We start from the raw sequence: 19,350 nt of genomic DNA on the forward strand, positions 1-19,350 counted from the left end.
CTTCCATGCACCCAGTTCACTAACCTACAAGTTATCCCGCATGCAATTAGGACAAGAAGGTATCCATCGTATCTGCTCAAGCACCAACATAACTCAACTGGCTGATTAACTAACTCATGTTGCACCCAAGAAAAACCCATTCTCTCTTTTTTTTAATCCCCTTAGCATCACACATCAGAGTTCAGACTTCAGACACATGTAGACACCTACATCTTCTCCAACTTGACCTGTATAAATAGCTGCCGTCCCCTCTCACCATTCCACACCACCTCCAAGAACAAACACTCCTGTATCTCCCTGGTCTCTCTCACGCAACAAACAGCAAGAACACAAGCTGCTAGCTCGTGCAAGACTTCAAGTGAGCAGCTTCATTACGACTAGCTTAGTCTACTGCCATGAGGCCAGGAGCGGAGTTCCCCATGAGCCACGGAGCGCCGACGGCGGCTCCGGCGAACGGGACGGCGCCGCACTCCCCGTGGCAGTCGCCGGTGCCGTACCTCTTCGGCGGGCTGGCGGCGATGCTGGGGCTCATCGCCTTAGCGCTGCTCATCCTGGCGTGCTCCTACTGGAAGCTGTCCGGCTACCTCGACGCCGACCCGGGCACGGACCGCGACCAGCCCGGCTCGGGCTCCGACGGGGAGAAGGGGTCGGCGGCCGGCGCGGCCAGGCCGGCGGCGGGGTTCCAGGAGCACGTTGTGGTCATTATGGCCGGCGATGAGAGGCCAAGGTTCCTCGCCACGCCGGCCGCCAGCCGGGCCGTCGTGGAGGTGGAGCTCGGAGCCGCGCCGGGGGTGTGCTCCTGCGGCTCGGGCGGAGAGGAGAAGAAGCTGCAGGATCCGGAGGAGGGCGGCTGCGCGGAGGTCAGCTCGCAGCCGCGGCTCCGAGCCGACGCTGGTGCGATGAGCCGGAGCCATGAAAGCAGCAGTAGCAGCAGTACAACAGCGCTGCAAGAAAGCTCTCAATAAAAGCTGCCGGTGCTTGGTTTTAGCTTTCCTTTTGGGTCGAGTACGTGATCGCTTCTTTTTCTCTCTCCCCTTTTCTTGCTGGTGTTAGATTTAGCTCGACGTGTAGATTCTTGACGTGATTGGTTGGGGTTCGGTGAAATTAATGAAAAACGAAGCTTCAATGCGAGTTTTGCGGATGTAAATGGAACTGGAAATATGCTCAGTACCGTGCATACTTTGCCAATGTCTGAAGAATGGTAAGATCGCAGTAACTTGTAAAGCTGACGTAGCTGCTTCAGAAACGATTCTAATGGATGGATGTGCAGCCACCATGCAGCAGTTTTATTCAATTTTTTTCCCTGTGACACACCACTTACTTGGCCGAAGAATGTTGAAAAGAAACAGTGGTGCTTGGGGAGCTGAGTATAGATAAATATTTGAATCCAAACTACGGTGTTTTAAATTTTGATCCATTTTTTGCACAAGGAAACTCGAATGATCTCATTTGTATGCGCTTGCTGAAGTCATGAGCCGAAAATCAGACACCCAGTAACAGAGCAGAGAGGTTCGATGGAAAATGCAGAGGATACCGGAATAGTGAGACAGGTAGTTGAGCGGCTGATGACCATGCCGGCCCAACTGGTAGTAGCATCATGCTAATGAGTACAATGAGTTAACAGAATGCAGTTCCTCGTTAACCGGAACAGTTAAAGCTCAAAGAGTATGAAAATGGACGGGATCACAACCCCTGCATGACCCCCAATGCATAACTAGTGCCTTCTCTCTTCGTCAGGATAAAAAGGGTGTTGTTGATTCTTGAGCTGCAGAGGATCTGGGCCCGTTCGTTTGATCCGAGCCGTTGATCATCCATCCGACAGTCCCAGAGACATTTGCAGTTACCTGCAGCTATCATGCTAACCGCAACCTCTCCACCTGGTACGTTTGATCTACAACACTAAGGTGGTGTTTGGTTCCATGAACGGTAATGCAAACGCACAGGGAATGGATTCACAGCGATAATTGGAAAGTGATCGATGATTACTTGCTTTGTTTGGATGAGCAGTGGTGAGGGAAAGGAAAGCACATAGGCCCACCGGTAGAAAGCCTGGGCAGAGATCTACGTCGCAGCCTCGTCAGGCCGCAGTCTCGACACCGGAGCCGATCTCGCCGTCGACAAATTTGGCAAGGTTACCGCCCAAACGGGCTCGGAGGTGATGAGGGATGGTAAGGAAGCCATGTGCAACATGGGGGAGTAGCCATGGCCGCCTGATCAACGCTTCTTCTTGCGCATATGTTGTGGCCCGCGGGGATGGATGAGGCAGCGCACCGGTCGCCAACGAGCGGGGTAGTCGGTGACACTTGCACGGGGCAAGGCCTGGGAGTCGACCGCGTGGGGCAAGGAGAAAGTGGCATGATCCCTTACGTGAGCGAGGCGAAGGCGGTGCGCCGGTCGGAGGGGTCGCAGGAGGCGGAGGCGAAGGCGAAGGCATGGACGGTGGTATCGTTTTGTCTTTGCGGTGGGGTGCAAGCAGAATCAAACCTGTATAGCACCGGTATTTGATTCAATGTAATCTGATTACAGCTCGATAAAAACAAACAGGTGTAACGGTATTGATTGCCCTTTGTTATCAGGTCACGTTACAAAACGACGAACCAAACAGCACCTAAATGCATCACCTTCCTGCAATGAGCATTCTCACATCACCGGCTTGCAGACTGTGAGACTAAAACCCCCATAAGATTGGAACGTCGTTAATCATGGTCTGTCCCATGCAGGCAGAGCGGTCAGCTCGATAACAGATTTCTGTTCGGTAAGCTGCCAATCAGTTCATGCGTGCTTAGCTCCAGCAACGTGGCGCCGCATATATACAGATCGAATTTACTGCAGTTTATCAAGCATCACTCATCTGCTTAATCACTGGGTAAATCAACTTGAGATTATGTCCTGAAAAACAGTGCTCGAGTTGGTCTCACGTACTAGGAAGAAGAATATGTTGTATACTGTGTAAGCATCTAGCCTCCTAATTTAAGTTTTGGTGATTAATGATAACAGGATCGTCGTAACTAATGTGTGTTTTGTAAGATTGTTGAAAGTTAGGTCACGGTGATGATTCTTAGGTATTCTCGGTCCCTATATTGATATATATATTTATGGTGACTGTCAAAGGATATACACAAATATTAAGCACTATTTAGTTCTAAGTGATGTAAGAAGTTTGGTTGACACTTAGAGTAGATAGAGTTATTGTTTCTTCTTTTGCCGTACTATTAAGGAGGTTGAGGATAGTAGTTTGATCTAGTTTAAGCTAGTAAGATAGTTGTGATGCACATTAGTCAAGTTTAGCATTAGGTAGCTTAGATGAAGTCTATGAAAACGAAGATCAAAGACGGAACAAAGTTTGAATTATTTTAAAGAAGTTGAAATTGAAAGGTTCATCGAATGATCTAATGTTAACATCAGATGATTTCACCGAAACAATTATACCAAAAGCAATTGTTAGCGAAAACTTGAAGTGATGACCATCGGATGATCTGATGATCATCAAAAGATTTATATAGAGAGCATGTTTGAAGTGATCAGCTAAAGTTCTACATATAAGATGTTTCAGTGTATGCATTGGAAGGTTAGCACCGAATGTTCCATTGTGCATCAGAAGGTATCACTTGAGTATTTATACAAACTCACTGTTGGTAAAGGTTGAAGATGATACACCCACTGGATGTTCGAATGTGTGCTTTCAAACCACACCGGATCATCCGGTGGGTGTGTCGTATAATAATGGCTAGTTCCTGAATTGCACTGGAATTGTACGCGTCGAATGTTCTGATGGAGAGAAAATGGACATCACCGGAATATTCAATGAATGCAATTTTTTTGGACTGAGGGGTAATGGCTAATTTGTAGTGGTTGATTACAAATACACCCCCTCTGTGCCATAAATACTTCCTTGGCTGGCAGTTGAGCTCATTTACATCCTTGGAGAGGCGAGAGAAAGAAGAATCACTTAGTAATTTCTAAGCTTCTTAATTGTAAGATTAAGGACATCATTAGTGTTAGAAGAATAGCTAGTGTTCATCCACTCATCTCTTTGGCTAAGATTAGGCTAAGTGAGATTTTTAACTTGTTACTCTTCATGATTGATATCTCGACAGCTTGTGACGTTTGGTCTTGAGGAGCTTCATGGTGAAGTAATTATTGACGCCCTAAGATGAAGATGTACCGGTTTAAAGTCTATCGATTCGGAGTGAAGAAGTACTACAACTAGTGAGCGCTTGATCCCTTGCACGGGATCGAGAGAAAGCTATACCCTTGTGTGGTGCTCCAACAAACACTAGGGGAGTGCCAACTCCTCGAGTCTCCCTATCTCTCTTGACTTTTGAGTAATTTACTTCTAACATTTAAATTTTGTATTTATATTCTTACAATTTTCTTTAGTATAGTTGCTTTACTAAAATAGGGATAGCGCTTCGTTGAGCTTTCTTTGAATTACCTAGAATTAGTGCACATCTAAGTTAAGGTTATTACATTTCATAACAATTCACCCCCTATTAAGCATCTTGATTCTACAATACTGTATTGTGTGCACTAACACTGATTCTTCCATCCATTCTTGCTCACTGGCCTCCAGATCGATTGTGAGATTGTTCAACCCATTCTGTCCATAGTCGTATAATCTTTTAACAGGTAAGCATTGACGGATAAACTCGAACAGCTACCGATTCCGATCCTCCCATTTGCAACTGGATTTGCACCTCAATTCCAGGGACGGCGACGTAGCAGCGGAGCCAACGAGACACGCATCCGGCTGCCAGGGAGCTCAGCTGTCCCCGTTCCTTCGACTCCATCTCCGGCCGATCGTTTTCCGTTCCCATGATCGATGCTACTCCCACTTGCATGCTGGGGAGGGAATAATAAGCATCCATATACAGACCAGCACTGCTGAATTCATAAATGTGGCTAAGAATTGGGATCCATTCTCAGGCGCGTACGTACGAACGTGGCAGCTTCGTTCCCAGCAGTGTTACTTGGACACTGTGTTCAAATTTATTTGTCGAATCGGACATCCGAATCCGAGTCGGATTCTGACATCCGTATCAGATTCCGAGTTGTATTTCGCGTGTCTAAATTTTTTTTACCGAATCGGATATCCATGTTCGAATCAGATTCTGACACTTGTGTCTGTATCAGGTAACACTGATTCCAGTACTAATGCCAATCATGACTTATTCTAATGGGCAGCTACTACCAGGTAGGAACATTTTCACTTGGCGCACGGGGCGATGGAATTTGGCCTGGCACGATCCACCGATCGCTTTCTCTCCGTTTTCTGTTTCGCTGGGACTCGGCGTTCCATTTTTGAAATTCCAGAGGGTGCTGTGTGTGCTGCGTTCCTAGTGGAAGGGCACCTGAAGCGCAAGGAATTTAGGAGCGAGTTGGGCTGCCTGCTGGATCCCTGGATCAGATGCCATATGTGCCAGCAGCCAGCCTTCCAGGATTTGATTCTCTGGAAAGGGTAACGCTTCGATCAGTGCGCATACCCAGGTCGTGATCTCTGCAGGGTTTGAGCAGACGAGAGACGACTATGCAGTGCATATCAAACGTTTGGACTTGCATATGCATGGGCTCTCGTAGGTCTAGTACTCATACGGTGGCCCATTTGCGTAGAGGCCTCATTCTCGCGCTGAAAAGGCTGAAACACCGGGGTCTCTGGTAGGACGCAACCCATATGATTGCCCGAGGCTATGCGGTCCACTCTGCTTCCACGGTTTTTTCCGAGTTTTTTTATATATTTTTATTAAAAATTTAAATAAATAGATTTCTCGAGATAATATTTGCAAAACTAGGTGTCTGCCGCCCTGAGAGGGCAGTAGAGGCAACCACCCACTGAGAGGGCGGGTAGATTCCAACCGCCCTCTCAGGAGGTGGATAGGCTTTTTTTTAAATGTATACAATTGCTCAATATTTGAAATAAATATGTTGCAAAATTTGTAATTAAAATGGTTAAAAAGTGGTCAATACGGTATAACGGGGAAGCGATATTTTGAAATAGTTTATGTTCTGTTAGGAGGATACAAAATCAATATTTGTGAATAAATTATATTCCCTCTGTTTGCAAATGTAGGTCATTTTAGCCTCTTCAACTATTCTCTAAATATAAGTCATTCTCGAACTTCTATGCATTTTTTCTCTTTTGTTTTTGTTTTGCCCTTGTTTGATAAATGCTACCACTCTCATAAATAAATAAGTTATCTTTTCTAGTGCAGAATAAATAAAGGGCAACAAGTTCATTTAATCTACTTTCTTAATCCTTATGCACAAGTCTAAAACGACTTACATTTGCAATTGGAGGGAGTATATGTGAAGCACTCACAACATATTACGCAGCAGTGAGGTTACAAACGGCGACTAACATAATATTATACATATGGTGAAAAATATTACATGAGACTATAACCATGAAGACACGACGACAAAAAAAGGTGACATGTACAGTTCGCATAAAGACATACTTAATAGTGTGCCACTCCTAATTCTAACATGCCTTAGAGAGTGGAAACATGTAAGGTTATATTAGGTGCTCTCTACTGAGTGCACCTATGATATTTGCCCTTTCGCAGAGCATCGGGACCTGCCGCCTTAGCGCGACGGGCCATCTCCCGCTTCCTTGCCCTCTCAGCTTCGCGGGTCTGAGCCGTGGTATGATCCTGCGTTGCCTTTCTCATACGCTCTTTTTCCTGCCGCTTCAGGCGTAGTTCCTCTTTTTGTTGCTCGAACTCCCGGCGTGCGTAAGCTTCCCTCCTCCACCGTATGGTCATGTCGACCCACCGCTTCTAGTTTTTATTTTGCTCAATGTCGAGCAATTCAATAAAGTCACAGATAGGTGGAGGAGACTGGACAAATAGAACAAGATGAGAGATTAGTAAAACAGTGTATGAAATCGGGAAAGATGTGGCTAATCTTTATTTCTATACCCGTGGATACTCATACGGTCCATGTTGAGGCTTGTCGTATTGGTAGTTGGCACACATGAAGAAGCGTAATCTATAGGTGTAAGAGATGTCCTGGGACTCGCGAAGCCTACAACGGTCACCACAGAAGTATATCGGTGGTTCGATCCCCTGGGGATGAAAATCCCCCAATGTTTCTTTGGTGGACTTGGTGGAGCTGAGGAAGATATTGCAGTTGAGAGAACTGAGACATGAGTGGTGTATCCATGTATGAAGGTGAGGTTATTTATGGTGAGGGAAGGCAGGAGCATTGGATTCCCTCTTGAAGAAATGAGTGGGTGGAAGGGCTTAGCGGGGGGCAGGAGCATTGGATTCCCTCTTGAAGAATGGAAAAATTGTGGCATTGATACTGAACAGAGATTTCATGTGTCAAGATACATGTGTTGTCATTTAATTTTTGGTAAAAGTTATCCTGTGTTGTCACTTCTTGTCTATAGCCTGCGCGAGGACAAATGTGTTGCCATTCATGATTAAAGTTGAGTGGTGCGGTCAATTTGTGTCTGCAGATTACACCAGAATAAAGGTGATGTCATTTAATGGTTAAAGTTCAGTCGTGTGGTCACTTCGTGACTAAAGTTAGACTCCCGACAGTGTTTGTGAATGGTCACTTCGTGTATAAGTAGCTTTGTAAGAAATACTTTCTAGGTTTATCGTGAACGGTTCATACATAGCTGAGGACGATAGAAAGTAGCGTGTGGTCACGTTGGATTAAGAAATGCAACTAGCGTTCAGTCATATTGGAATAAGAAATGCAGTTACGACATGGTAAGTAGACCATAGAGATTAGACGAATCCGAATATGTAAGAATAGCTCACAAATCGAATATGCACATGTAAGTTACAAAAACAAATGTGCAATCCTACTGCTATCTCCCCTGCTGAATCGAATATGCATATGTAAGTTCAATTGGAAGGTACCTGGAACTGTAGGATCCACTTCTTTGTGGGCCTTCGTGGATCGAATAAGAACTCAGGCACGTAGGGGGGTGCGTCGTCTGTCGTTGAACCCGACCGAAGCGCTGATGCATGACGTTCATCCAGCCAGCATCCATGTCGATGACTCCAACACAGCTCCCGCGTAAGGTAAGCCTAACAGGTAGGCTATGTCCTGCAATGTTGGAGTCATCTTGCTGCAGGGGAGGTGGAAAGTATGTGTCTTAGGCCTCCATCGGTCAACTAGGGCTGCTATTAGCGAGCAGTCAAAATAGAATCGTCTCACCACTACCTCGGGGTTCTCCGTCGCTCGGGTCTCCACCAAACGACAAAGCGGTAGGAGTCCCGATGCTACCAACCTGCACCATTGGTTATATAAATAAACTGGGGGATGCAATACATAAAAAAATCGGCACATGCGTATGTAAATAGTGATATACTGGTGCTTCCAACGATCGTGAATTGTAAGTAGCTCTTCAGAGCTACGTGATCGAAATACCCCTAACTCCGTTTGGTGCACGGCGGACAAGAAGTTGCGGTGTCTCTTGTCCACTGCAGGGTCAAGAAGCTCAGGGGTCGAAGGGTGCGTCATATCTGCATTAAAACCACATGTAAATTAATATATTGCAACATGTAGACAAGAAGAATATATATTGAATCAAAATTTATATTGCAAGTACATATACATGAATAATATGTACAGTATGTTACATGAAAATATGTACATAGTTACATGAACAAAACAGCATATTACATACACGTACGAAAAGTTACATGAATATATTGCGGCATGTAGATACAAATGTAAGGTCAAAATGCAACATAGAGAACTAAGGCAATTACCGTACAAATATAACAGCAAGGTATGCTAAATACATTCACACTACACCACGGTCATGTACTCACCTACACAACAGGTGTATTTTTAGGACAATACTTGTACGTGTGACCTGTTTCATTGCACTGGCTGCATCGCTTGACCATTGGACCCACCTCGGATTCATCCATATCGTTGCGAATCTGGCGAGTTTGTCGACATCCCAGTGCGTTCTTTATCCTTTCCAAATCAGGCACATAGATTTGTGAAGTGCCTGGATTACTTATAATGTATCAACAATTTCGTAACCATACAGCTCATGATTCCAGGTGTTCAATATCTGATCCTTCATGAAGTACTTTAAAACATATTGCCTGGGAAGCATATTGTGCTCCGCACACGCAGATATGACGTGTGTACAAGGCCTATGAAGCAATTGTGGCTTCTGGCACGTGCAAATGCATGTCCCACTCCTAAGCACGCACTCTTGCACATGTCACTCATGTCTTCCACCCCTACAACCCTTATCCCGGCATAGGACACTGAACATGTGCTCCGCAGTCCCCTCTTGATTAGCACGATGCATGTGTGCCTTCTTTGTAGCCTTATCCATGTACTCACATAGTATCCGTCCATAAAGCATACGATTATCTTATATTACCTTAGAAGCAGCTGCGTACCCGATCAATGAAGTATTTACAAGTCCCATGCATAATACATTCTACAATTCAGACGAGTGGGAGGGACCTCATACCTCGTATGACCCAGTTATAGACCTCAGCAAGATTTGTTGTCATTATCCCATACCTTACCCCACCACTGTCGTACAACAAAACTCATTTTTCATTTGGCTCATTACGTATCCACTGTGAAAAGTTTCTAATAGCTGACCCTGACCTTATTGTCTGAGGAGTATCTGTTGAGAGAGGTCCAAGAGCTATTGGTTCATCACATATGGCTACTACCTCAGCTGTCTGTTTCATAGTTAGTTCGTCCAGTCTTGCCCATAGGGTATTGAACTTTCTTTGCTGATTTTGACTGCACAATTTTTTAAAAGCTTCATCAAGTCTTTGTTTTTGAACGGTCTATAGAAGTTCGCACTCATATGGCACATGCACCACCTGCTCTTCAAGTCAGGCCACTTTGCTGCAACACACCATCGAACACTCCCATATTACATGTCCAGCAAAGCCTGCAACAACCCTGCATGTCTATCATGAATCAAATAAACATTTGGTTGGTATCCTTCTGTTTCACCCTCCATATGAGTATAAAAGAAATTACCAGAAAATTCTCTTCAAATCCGCCGATCGAAAACAGTAGGGCTTCGCCGCGCTGTCTTCCTCTCCTCTCCTCTCTTCTTCTCTACTTTTCTCTCTTTTTGGAATAAAATGAGGATTTTTCCTCAATTGAACGGCTTATATAGAGGAGGGAGGAGAGGAGGGATCGCATGGCTGACTCCTAACCGCCCCCTGAGAGGGCGGCAAGGAGTCCTTACCGCCCTCTGAGAGGGCTGCAGCCCTTTCAGAGGGCAGAAGTCGTCTAGTTTTGCAAATGTTAACCCGAGGAATCTATATATTTAAATATTTAATTGAAAAAATATAAAAAAACTCTTTCGTTCAACCCTCGGCAGGCGGGCAAGGGGCAATGGTCCATCTAAGTCCGCAGTCAATGCGGCGCATCCTTGACCTGCTCAGCCAGTGGCAGGCACTGCCCAACCTGAGCCTCCTCTCGTACCTCCACGGACAGTTAGTCGGTGAGGTCCAGCTTGATTGGAAGCAATGCATCAACATTGCCGTCAGCTCCACCCAGGGTCTTGTGTACGTGTTGCACCACTCTTGTTTGATCCATGCATGCACACGCCCATACTATTAGTACAATGCTTAAGCATGATGAGATCATGAGACACATGTAGGTACTTGCACCACGAGGTGATGCCACACATCATCCACCAAGACATCAAGGCTAGCAACTACTGGACTTGGACTTCGCGTTACTCATCGCTGACTTCGGCTTCACCAAGCACGTGTCAGATGGGGTCTTGCACATGACCACCCGGGTAAAGGGCACACTGGGCTACCTGGCACCCGAGTACACCATGTGGGGGAAGTTCTCCATCACCTGCGACGTCTACAGCTTTGACATCTTGCTCCTCAAGCTTATCTCCCGCTGGAAGCCCATTGAGCGGCCCCCCTCGGGGCTGCGCACTGAGTGGGTGGACCGGCTCATCCCGCGCCGCCGCCTCAGGGACCTCATCGACCCGTGCATCCAGGGCGCGTTCTATGTTGCATAGCTCACACACGTCGTTGAGTGTGCCGCGCTCTGCGTGCAAGGAGAGCTCGACTGGTGGCCAGACATGCGGACCATCATGCACATCCTGCGCGGGGATGGCGATGCGACCACATTGGGGGCGCCGACCGGTCGGTGAAGATCGAGAGCGTCAAGTATGCGGACCGCCTGATGGAGATGGACAAAAGTAGCTCGTACTATGATGGTGAGGAGGAGGACGGTGACGAGGAGGAGGAGGAGAACATTGACAAGGAGGAGGAGGAAGACATTGACGATGATGAGGTGGAGGAGTACTCGCTGATGAATGATAAGAGCAGCATGAACTTCGGGGTGTTTAGCGCCATGCCGATGCAGACCATGCACGACCTATACGTCAAGAGGTTCGCAGGAAATGCTAACTCGATCAAGATCTGATCATGTACTCTGTGAGCATTCGATTAATTTTATTAGGTGTAAACCTGTCCTTAATTAGTTTGAGTGTTGGTTCTCTGTTGAATCTTTTTGTAATTTGTGGAACTCATTGGAATGGAGTTCCTATGTGCTAATTAAACTTCAATTGGGTTCTCTAATGTAGTACATCTAATGGCCAACATTTGATAGTCGAGATTACCCGTTGTACATGGGGAACCACTTGAGTAGGGTTTAAGTCCTGATGCTCACAATTTACATACGCAAAGTGTTTTCAGCGTGCAAACTCATAGGCGTCTGAGTGTTGTGTGCACGTATAGTGGGGTGTGTATGCATCACCTTATAATTGCAAAGTAGAAAGAACTATTAGTTGAATATCTAAGTTATGTGAAGGAGTAGTTGTGTAACATAACAAATTAGTTTGTGTGGTGCAGTGGTGCACATGTTCTCATTTCCCAGTCATATGATTTATACTTGATAGGAACAATGGGTTGTTAAGTAAAGGATATACTGCCATTAGACATTAGTGAGAACTATCTAGTTACATCATAAGAGTGGAATTGTTGCAATGTTGGATAGAGACATGGGGGTTGAGATTAATTCGAATTGTTCACATCTTTCGTTTCAAACCCTTGGCAATGAAAAAGGGAGATGCGGGGGTTGACCCGCACTAGAGTTTTCCTGCCACCGGTCGACGCGTCTCCAGTGTTGACATCCCCCTCCCACACGCTCCTCTCCTTTTTTCCCTCCTCCATGACATTGCGTAAGGCAAGATGGCAGCACGAGGGCCCTCACATTGTGGGTGGTGACCTATGCTAGGATGCCCCACACTGCCATTGGTTGTCGTCTTAGCATCGACGCCCCCTTCGACGTCCCTCCAGGTCCCCCGCCCCTCTGTGCATGGCATGCACCCACCCTGGCTCGCCTGGATCTGCAAAGGTGGAGCCCTCTGCCGCCATGCTGGCTTCAGAGCCACCGTTTTCAACCACACATGGGAGGATGGGCGGCGAGCGGGGTGCGAACAGGATGGTCCCCTCTCACTGTGGTTGCTCTACCCTCACGATGCTGGCAGAGGTCGAGGTGTCGCTCGTGTAAATGGTGTAGGACGCGTCATGGCCGAGCATGTGGATGTGTGTCTACCATTCGGTCATGACGCCATCCACGATTCCATGCATAACTCCCATCATTGGGCTTCTCTAGTCATAGTAGCCCCACCCCGACGCCGGTGGTCCGATCGAGGGAACCAAGCCGCCGTCAACTCCTATGTTTGCATCTCCTCCTACATCTCCCCTCTCTCACACTGCTCCAGATGGCACCAAGCCTCCACATACTCCATAGTCACTAACCACCTAGGAGATGAGTCATACCCCTAGTTTTGTTGTAGGTGGCCAATCATGGTGGAATATGGGCAGCTCCTCGTCGTCACTAGTTGGTTTCCTCATGCCCAAGACTTAGGTGCAAATCACAAAGGAAGTGGTGTTGCATATCGGCATGGCTCCGGACATTAGGTTACTTTTGGTCACTGAGCGCTCATTTTGTAAGGCTTTACCGGATAGGATCTCCTTCTTGGAAGCGGCCACAAGGAAGTGTGGTGTCATAGCTCCATGTCCTACCATGGATGTTCCCTCTAGTCGCAAACCGACCGTGGAGGTCGCTACATGCTCTACCAAAGAGTCTAGTCACAATCTAGTCGTGGTGGTTGCTCGATGGGCTATGCCCAAAGAGTTACCCTCTAGCACAAAGCATTGCTCCTGCTCCTCTCCATCCTACCCCCACCCAAGTTTGGGATGGTGGGAAGGTGGCCATGAGGAGACGAGTCTTGCAGTTAGGTAGGGATGCCTTGTGGCCATTGTCGTCAACTACCGCTGGCTGTGCGTGTTGTTCTATCCCTTTGCACGCACATGGAGTCATTAAACCATCAGCGCCCACCCTATGTCGCAGTCCTATTGTTGTGCATGCATTGTCGGAGTGCCTACAGGCCAGTCCAGTCGCTACACTAGCCGTGTGTGCCAATGCGAACCATCGATGGTCCGCCCAGAACCATTTTAGCAAGAAGTGCCCGCATGCGCATGTGGGACCTTGTCCAAGTGCCTGTCTTGATGGCAAGAGCCGTGGGCGCACCACCAACACCAACTCAGACACTAAGGAGTTGTTCCCAAAGTTCATTGCGAATGACGAGAAGTTTGGAGGTTTAGGGAGTGGTGTTAGTTCATTGTTTGCGTCGTTGTTTGTAGGTCGTATTTCATACCACTAGTAGTAGCCTTTCGTCTTATGTGTGTAGTTGGTTGCAGGTTGATTTCTATATTACGAGTAGTAGCCCTTCGTCTTGGTGTGTTACCGCTCATTGTTTTTGCTAAGTTGGTGTGAAGGTCATATAATGTTGTACTCCTCTTCTTTTTAATGAAATACGTGCATTGCATGTTCTCGAAAAAGCAGTGAAACAAAGTGGCAAACATATACTACAACTAAAACAATTCAAGATGTTATGACTTCTCCTATTTCTATTGGATAGACGTTGAAGGTGGATTGCAGCTATTGTGACCTTAACACAGGACCTGTCACAGGTTGCCTCAATTTTGGGTTAGAATTGTGTCTCCTTGGCTCAATTTAAGATGGGTCATGTCAGTGCTCATGTAAGGAATGTGACTAGTCTTTATGTTGTAGAGGTGTCCATATCCTAGCTATTATCGCATTCATCGAAATGGGCCAAACATAATAGCCAAAAGCAGAATAGCTGAAATATTGATAGACTATTCAAAATTGCTAAAGAGTAGTCGCATGCTCTCTTGGGGTCCAAAATAGCTAATTTTTCAGATGTTTCAATATTGCATTGGTATTTTTATGAGATTTAGGTAAAGGTTTGTAGTGCCAACATACTTAGAGGGAGGTTGTGGTGGGCTGGTGGTGGCGGCTCATTGTCTCTATGGTGCGTCAAGGTGGTAGAACCACCTTAATCGTAGGATGTCAAAGGGTAGGGTGGCTATCATGGGCAGTAGAACGGCGTTGCTTATGTGGCATGGCGTATCCGATAACGGTGAACTGTAGGAGGGTGGGGATGGAGTGAGGTGATTGATTAGGTTTGTCTCTTCTATAGGGTGGGTTGGAAGTAGATGCAGCATGGAATAGTGTGATCCAACATAGGGAAATTCATACGAGTCTTAACAAAGTAACCAAATGCACAATAGACATTTTTTTTGAAAGTGCTTTTAAAAAAATGAAAGTGAATGTGCAATAGACATTAGTTGTTCCCTAGTTTGTTTGGTTTGCTCGAACAATCTTTAGGTTGTTTTGGTGAAAAAATTGCTCGCACATGAGGGAATTAGGTCATATATCTTTAGGTTTGAAGGAAAATTAATAAAAGTAATAGCTATGCCAGTCTCAAGGGATAAGAAGTAACCCTAGTTCCCTCCCTATCCAAAAATGGGGAGATTAGTTGTTCTCTACACATGAACATCACCAACTGAATTGATATGTGTCTTACTAGAATTCAATAATTGTAGGATCAAGATGTCCAAGAGGAGGAGTGAATTGAGTTCTAAAAATTTTCTACACTTAAAAACTATTTGTCGAGAGTTAATCTCTGACAGTGATTCTAGAATATGTTGGACAATGGGTGCATGAACGGCGTTTCGGAAACACAGGGAGTTGATGAGCCGACGTTCGGTGAGGCACATGATGAATTGTGTGTGACAAACTCAGAGACGGGAGGAGTTATACAGGTTCGGACCTCCTAAAGGATAATGACCCTACGTCCTGTGTGTTGTGTTTATGGAGGATCTCTGTGGGTTACAGAGGGTGTTCTAGCTGGTTGCCAGGCTTTTTTCCTCTTCTCTTACAAACGGGGGTCTTCATCCCTTTATATATGAGGGAGGAGGAGAACTTACACATGGGTTCATACAAAGGACTCCTGCTCATCCTAATATCTAACCCAAGCCATTATTATAGAGGACAAAGCGTGCCCACTTGCCCTGAGGGTTTGATACATCCCCTCGTCGTGCACCGTAGATCTTTGGCTGTCACGTCGTCTCATCCGGCTCTGCTTGCCGCTTGTATGTGGAGTTATCAACTTGCCTGATCGGCCTGCTGACGCCATCCCATCCGTTGTGCGGTGCCGTGCTGGTCTGCACTGCCCCACCTCGTAGCGTTTAATACTAAGGGACGTGACACTACCATTCTGCACCGTCCATGACTTTGTTCGTAGGGGAAGGCGCCTAAGGAAGGAAAAACACTTGAGTAGATATCAATAAATGTGATTGGACAGTTTGTGTCAGATCCAACCCTGCGACCAGTGGGGCTGGTCATGGGTTCAGACGAGGTCCCAATGAGACTAGTCGCGTAAGCCTCGTACTGGTCATGGGACTTCCTACCTTGGTCATGCGATCGACTAGTTTTTAGGAAATACACATCCCTGCTTCTTATATTCCTTGGGGGACCCTTTTTCCAGGGTACCCCTATACTCCATATACCGACACTATTGCATGTGCAATAGTTTCTAGATGAATGACATGAAAGCTCAACCAAGCACTATCCTTATTCTAGCAAAGCAATGCTACTAAAGAAAACTGCATGAATGTAAATGTAGAATTTAAATGCTAGAAGTTACTTCAAGTAAAGAGAAGGGATATGAGACTCAATTTTTTTTCTATATGTATTAAGGAGTTGGCGCTTCCCCTGGTCCTTGTTAGAGAACCTTCGCAACGGTATAGCTCCCTCTTGATCCTGTGCAAGCACTCTATTGGTAGTCCTCCTCCACTCTAGATCGGTGGATTCTAAATCAGTACATTTTCATCTTGGGGCTTCCACAATCACTTCACCATGAAGCTCCTTAAAATCAAACATCATCACGCCATCTAAGTGGCACCAGTCACTAAGAGTAACAAGCTAAGAACCTCATTTGATCTAATCTAAACCAAAGAGATGATTGGATGCACACTATCTACTCTCATAGCACTAATAATGTTCTTAATCTTACAATTAAGGAGCTTGAAAATCACTCAAGTGTTTCTTATTCCTCTTGACTCTCCAAGGATGTAAATGAGCTCAACCACGAGCCAAGAGAGTCTTCATAGCGTAGAGGGTGGTGTATTCATAGTCAACCACCACAAACTAGCTAATACCCCTTGGCCTAGAAAAATTGCACTCTTTGGATGATCCGGTGATGCCTTCATTTTCTTCATCCGAACATCCAATGTGTATAAGAAAACAACGTCTGGAAACTAGCCGTTATTGTACGTCACACTCACCGAATGAACTGGTGAGTTTTGAACTCCAACACCAAAACATCTTATGTGTCGTAAGTCCAAACCTCCAAAACGAGACCCTTCTGTAAACTTACTCCGGTGTACTCTTCGATGTACAACAAAACATCCAGCGATCAATCCTACGGTGTCTCTAACGGAATCCGGTGTATACAACTTCACCATTTCACTAAAAAAATCCTTCTCTGGAGACTTCCTCCAGTGTATTCTCCTATGTACACCAGAATATCTGGTGCATATAGCTACTTTACTTCAACAGAACAATGCTCTATGTATAAATTCTCTGGTGCATCCTCCGATACATACATTGGATCATTCGATGTATAAAAAAAATCTAAGATTCATCAAATCAATCCAAACTTTGATCCATCTTTGATCTTCGCGTTCGTGGACTTCATCTGAGCTACCTAGTGTTAGATTCAACCAGTGTGCATCACAGTTATATCTCTAGCTCAAACTAAATCAAACTACTATTCTCAACCCCCTAATAGTACGACCAAAGAAAAAATAATAGGCATATCTACTTTAAGCGTCAATCCAACTCCTTACGATACTTAAAACTAAATAGTCCTTAATCTCCACGTATATTATTTGACAATTACCATGAATACCAATATAGAGGCTGAGAATACACAAGAATCATCCCCGCGACCTAACTTCAATGATCCTATAAAACACATGTTGATCGCGTTATCATTAACCATCAAAACTTGAATTAAGGTCCTAGATGCTTACCACAATGATAATTACTTTTCAAGAATCAAGTAGGTTATCCGTTGTACTAAGACTATGCACACTTTTGGATGTATAAAACATGTTCTCCATTCATCTGCCATGTTCAAGTTTGCAGATGGGCTTGATCAAAACAGCAGGATCAAACTAGAATCATTTGATAATCTGCAAAACAAAACGGAGTCACCATAGCTTAGATGATTAATTGATGGTTCATTAGTAGCGGCTACTACAATTTCTTTCAGATTCAAAAACAGAGCAGGCTAATTCTAGCAAAAAATGCTAGACTGCTAGTAGTAAGTAGTAGTAGTATACAAGTTACAAATCACTAGCGTACGTAAAGGCTAGCTCAAAAAGAGAGTACATGGGATTACTAGTCCTCCCCTATACATCGATACAAGTACAAGGCGCGCGCGCAGTGGCGCGCGGTGCCGTGCCGTGCCGGGTCAAGCGCGGTGCCGACCGTGCGCGCGCGCGTGGACCGAGGCCTATCAGAAGCTTGGCACGACGCCGTAGCCGAAGTCGAGCATGTAAGCCGACGGCACGGCGGCCTCGGCGTCGGCGTCCTGGTCCGCCCGCTTGGCGAAGCGGCCCTTGATCCGCGGCCGCGTCTCGGCGTAGGCCTTCCGGGACGCGTACCGGATGGTCTTCTCGAACCGCCGGTTCTTCCGCTTCTCCCGATAACGCACCAGCCGCGCCTCCCTCCCCTCACCCATCAACGGCGCTGGCCTCGCCACCGCCAACTCCCCGCGCTCCGGCACCACCTCCACGTCCACCGACGACACCTGCATGCCGAGCGTAGTACATCTACGTCAGTACGTGCACATGGACTGTCTGCACGTGTTCGTCCGAAAGGTAGCAGCTTTGGTTGGGCTCTTACGCTGTGGCTCGGAGGAGTCGCGGTGTACGGCATGTAGGCTTGAGGCTTGGGCCGGGTGAACTCGAGCTCGAAGCCCCCGCCGCCGCAGATAGCCTCCGGCACGACGCCGACCTCCGACGACGAGCCCTGCAAAAAAGGATAAAAGAACCGACAAGTTTCATCGATCAGTAAGGCGTCCATGAGTTTCCAAGAAGTGTTTATGTATCCGAAGGCAAGGCGAAGCTTACGCTGTGCGCGAGGGAGGTTGCTGTGTGGGAGCTATAGGAGGACGGCTTGACGCCGATGCCGCACGTGAAGTCCACCTCAACGGCGGCGCCGGCGCTGGCACCGTTGGGGACGACGCTGTCGGCGTGCTGGAAGCGCGGGGGCTCGACGCTGAGGTAGGGGTCCAGGTCGGAGAAGAGGTAGTCCAGCTTCATGTCCTTAGCCTCCACGTTCAGGTTCAGCGCGTATTGCTGCTGCTGCTCGGCCGCCGCCTTCTGCTCCTCGGCCTCCGCCGCCGCCTCGCTGGTGCAGAACATCATAGCCTCCACCGCTGCAGCCGCGGCCGCCGAACCTATGGGCGCGAGGGCGACGCGCTCGTGGCGTCGCGCCAGCGGGTTGGCGTCGTGGATGTCCGCGTCGCAGGCGGCGCAGAGCACGGCGGCGTCGGCCTTGCACGTGACGGCCGCGGGGGCCAGCTCGCAGACCTCGCACATCCACACGCGCTCGTGGCCCAGCCTCGCGTGCTCGGGGCGCGCGTCGCACGCCGTGCAGAGGAAGACGCCCCCGCAGGTGCGGCAGTGCACGGCCGCCGGGGACGACTCGCACGCGCCGCAGCGCCGGCCCCCCACACCCCAGTACTTGTGGAGCTCCATCAGACGAGCAGCGCCCAAGAGCGAGCGCTACCTGGGCAGCAAAGCTTGGGCCGGCGCGGCAATGACAGTGGTGGACCGGTGGGTGCGGTGGTGGTGGTGGTGGTGGTGGTGGTGGGAGGCAGGAGCACGGCGCAGTGGAGGGAGGCAGGGCGCGGTGGTGATGGGGCGCTACATGTAGTAGTAGGTGGGGGACGGTGACGTGGCGGGGTGGCACACGTGGGGG

The 19,350-nt window shown here is 47.3% G+C and overlaps 2 protein-coding genes and 1 pseudogene across 2 annotated transcripts; 2 read left to right on the top strand and 1 right to left on the bottom strand.

The window, feature by feature from the left end:
- Positions 1-251: 251 nt before the first annotated feature.
- Positions 252-1,411, top strand: LOC133931150 (protein GLUTAMINE DUMPER 4-like). Its single transcript, XM_062377956.1, has one exon. It carries the CDS (start codon positions 396-398, stop codon positions 963-965), a length of 570 nt encoding a protein of 189 aa, XP_062233940.1. The 5' UTR covers positions 252-395; the 3' UTR covers positions 966-1,411.
- An 8,939-nt stretch (positions 1,412-10,350) lies between these two features.
- On the top strand, positions 10,351-11,131 carry LOC133930062 (protein NSP-INTERACTING KINASE 3-like; annotated as a pseudogene).
- A 6,452-nt stretch (positions 11,132-17,583) lies between these two features.
- LOC133883407 (zinc finger protein CONSTANS-LIKE 5-like) lies at positions 17,584-19,271 on the bottom strand. The gene is made up of 3 exons (XM_062322726.1): positions 18,498-19,271; positions 18,271-18,396; positions 17,584-18,175 (listed from the first exon to the last, which is right to left on the bottom strand). Exons 1-3 carry the CDS (start codon positions 19,125-19,127, stop codon positions 17,882-17,884), a joined length of 1,050 nt encoding a protein of 349 aa, XP_062178710.1. The 5' UTR covers positions 19,128-19,271; the 3' UTR covers positions 17,584-17,881.
- Between the last annotated feature and the right edge of the window lie 79 nt (positions 19,272-19,350).

Source organism: Phragmites australis, chromosome 10 (assembly GCF_958298935.1).
Source record: "Phragmites australis chromosome 10, lpPhrAust1.1, whole genome shotgun sequence".
Classification (NCBI taxonomy): Eukaryota; Viridiplantae; Streptophyta; class Magnoliopsida; order Poales; family Poaceae; genus Phragmites; species Phragmites australis.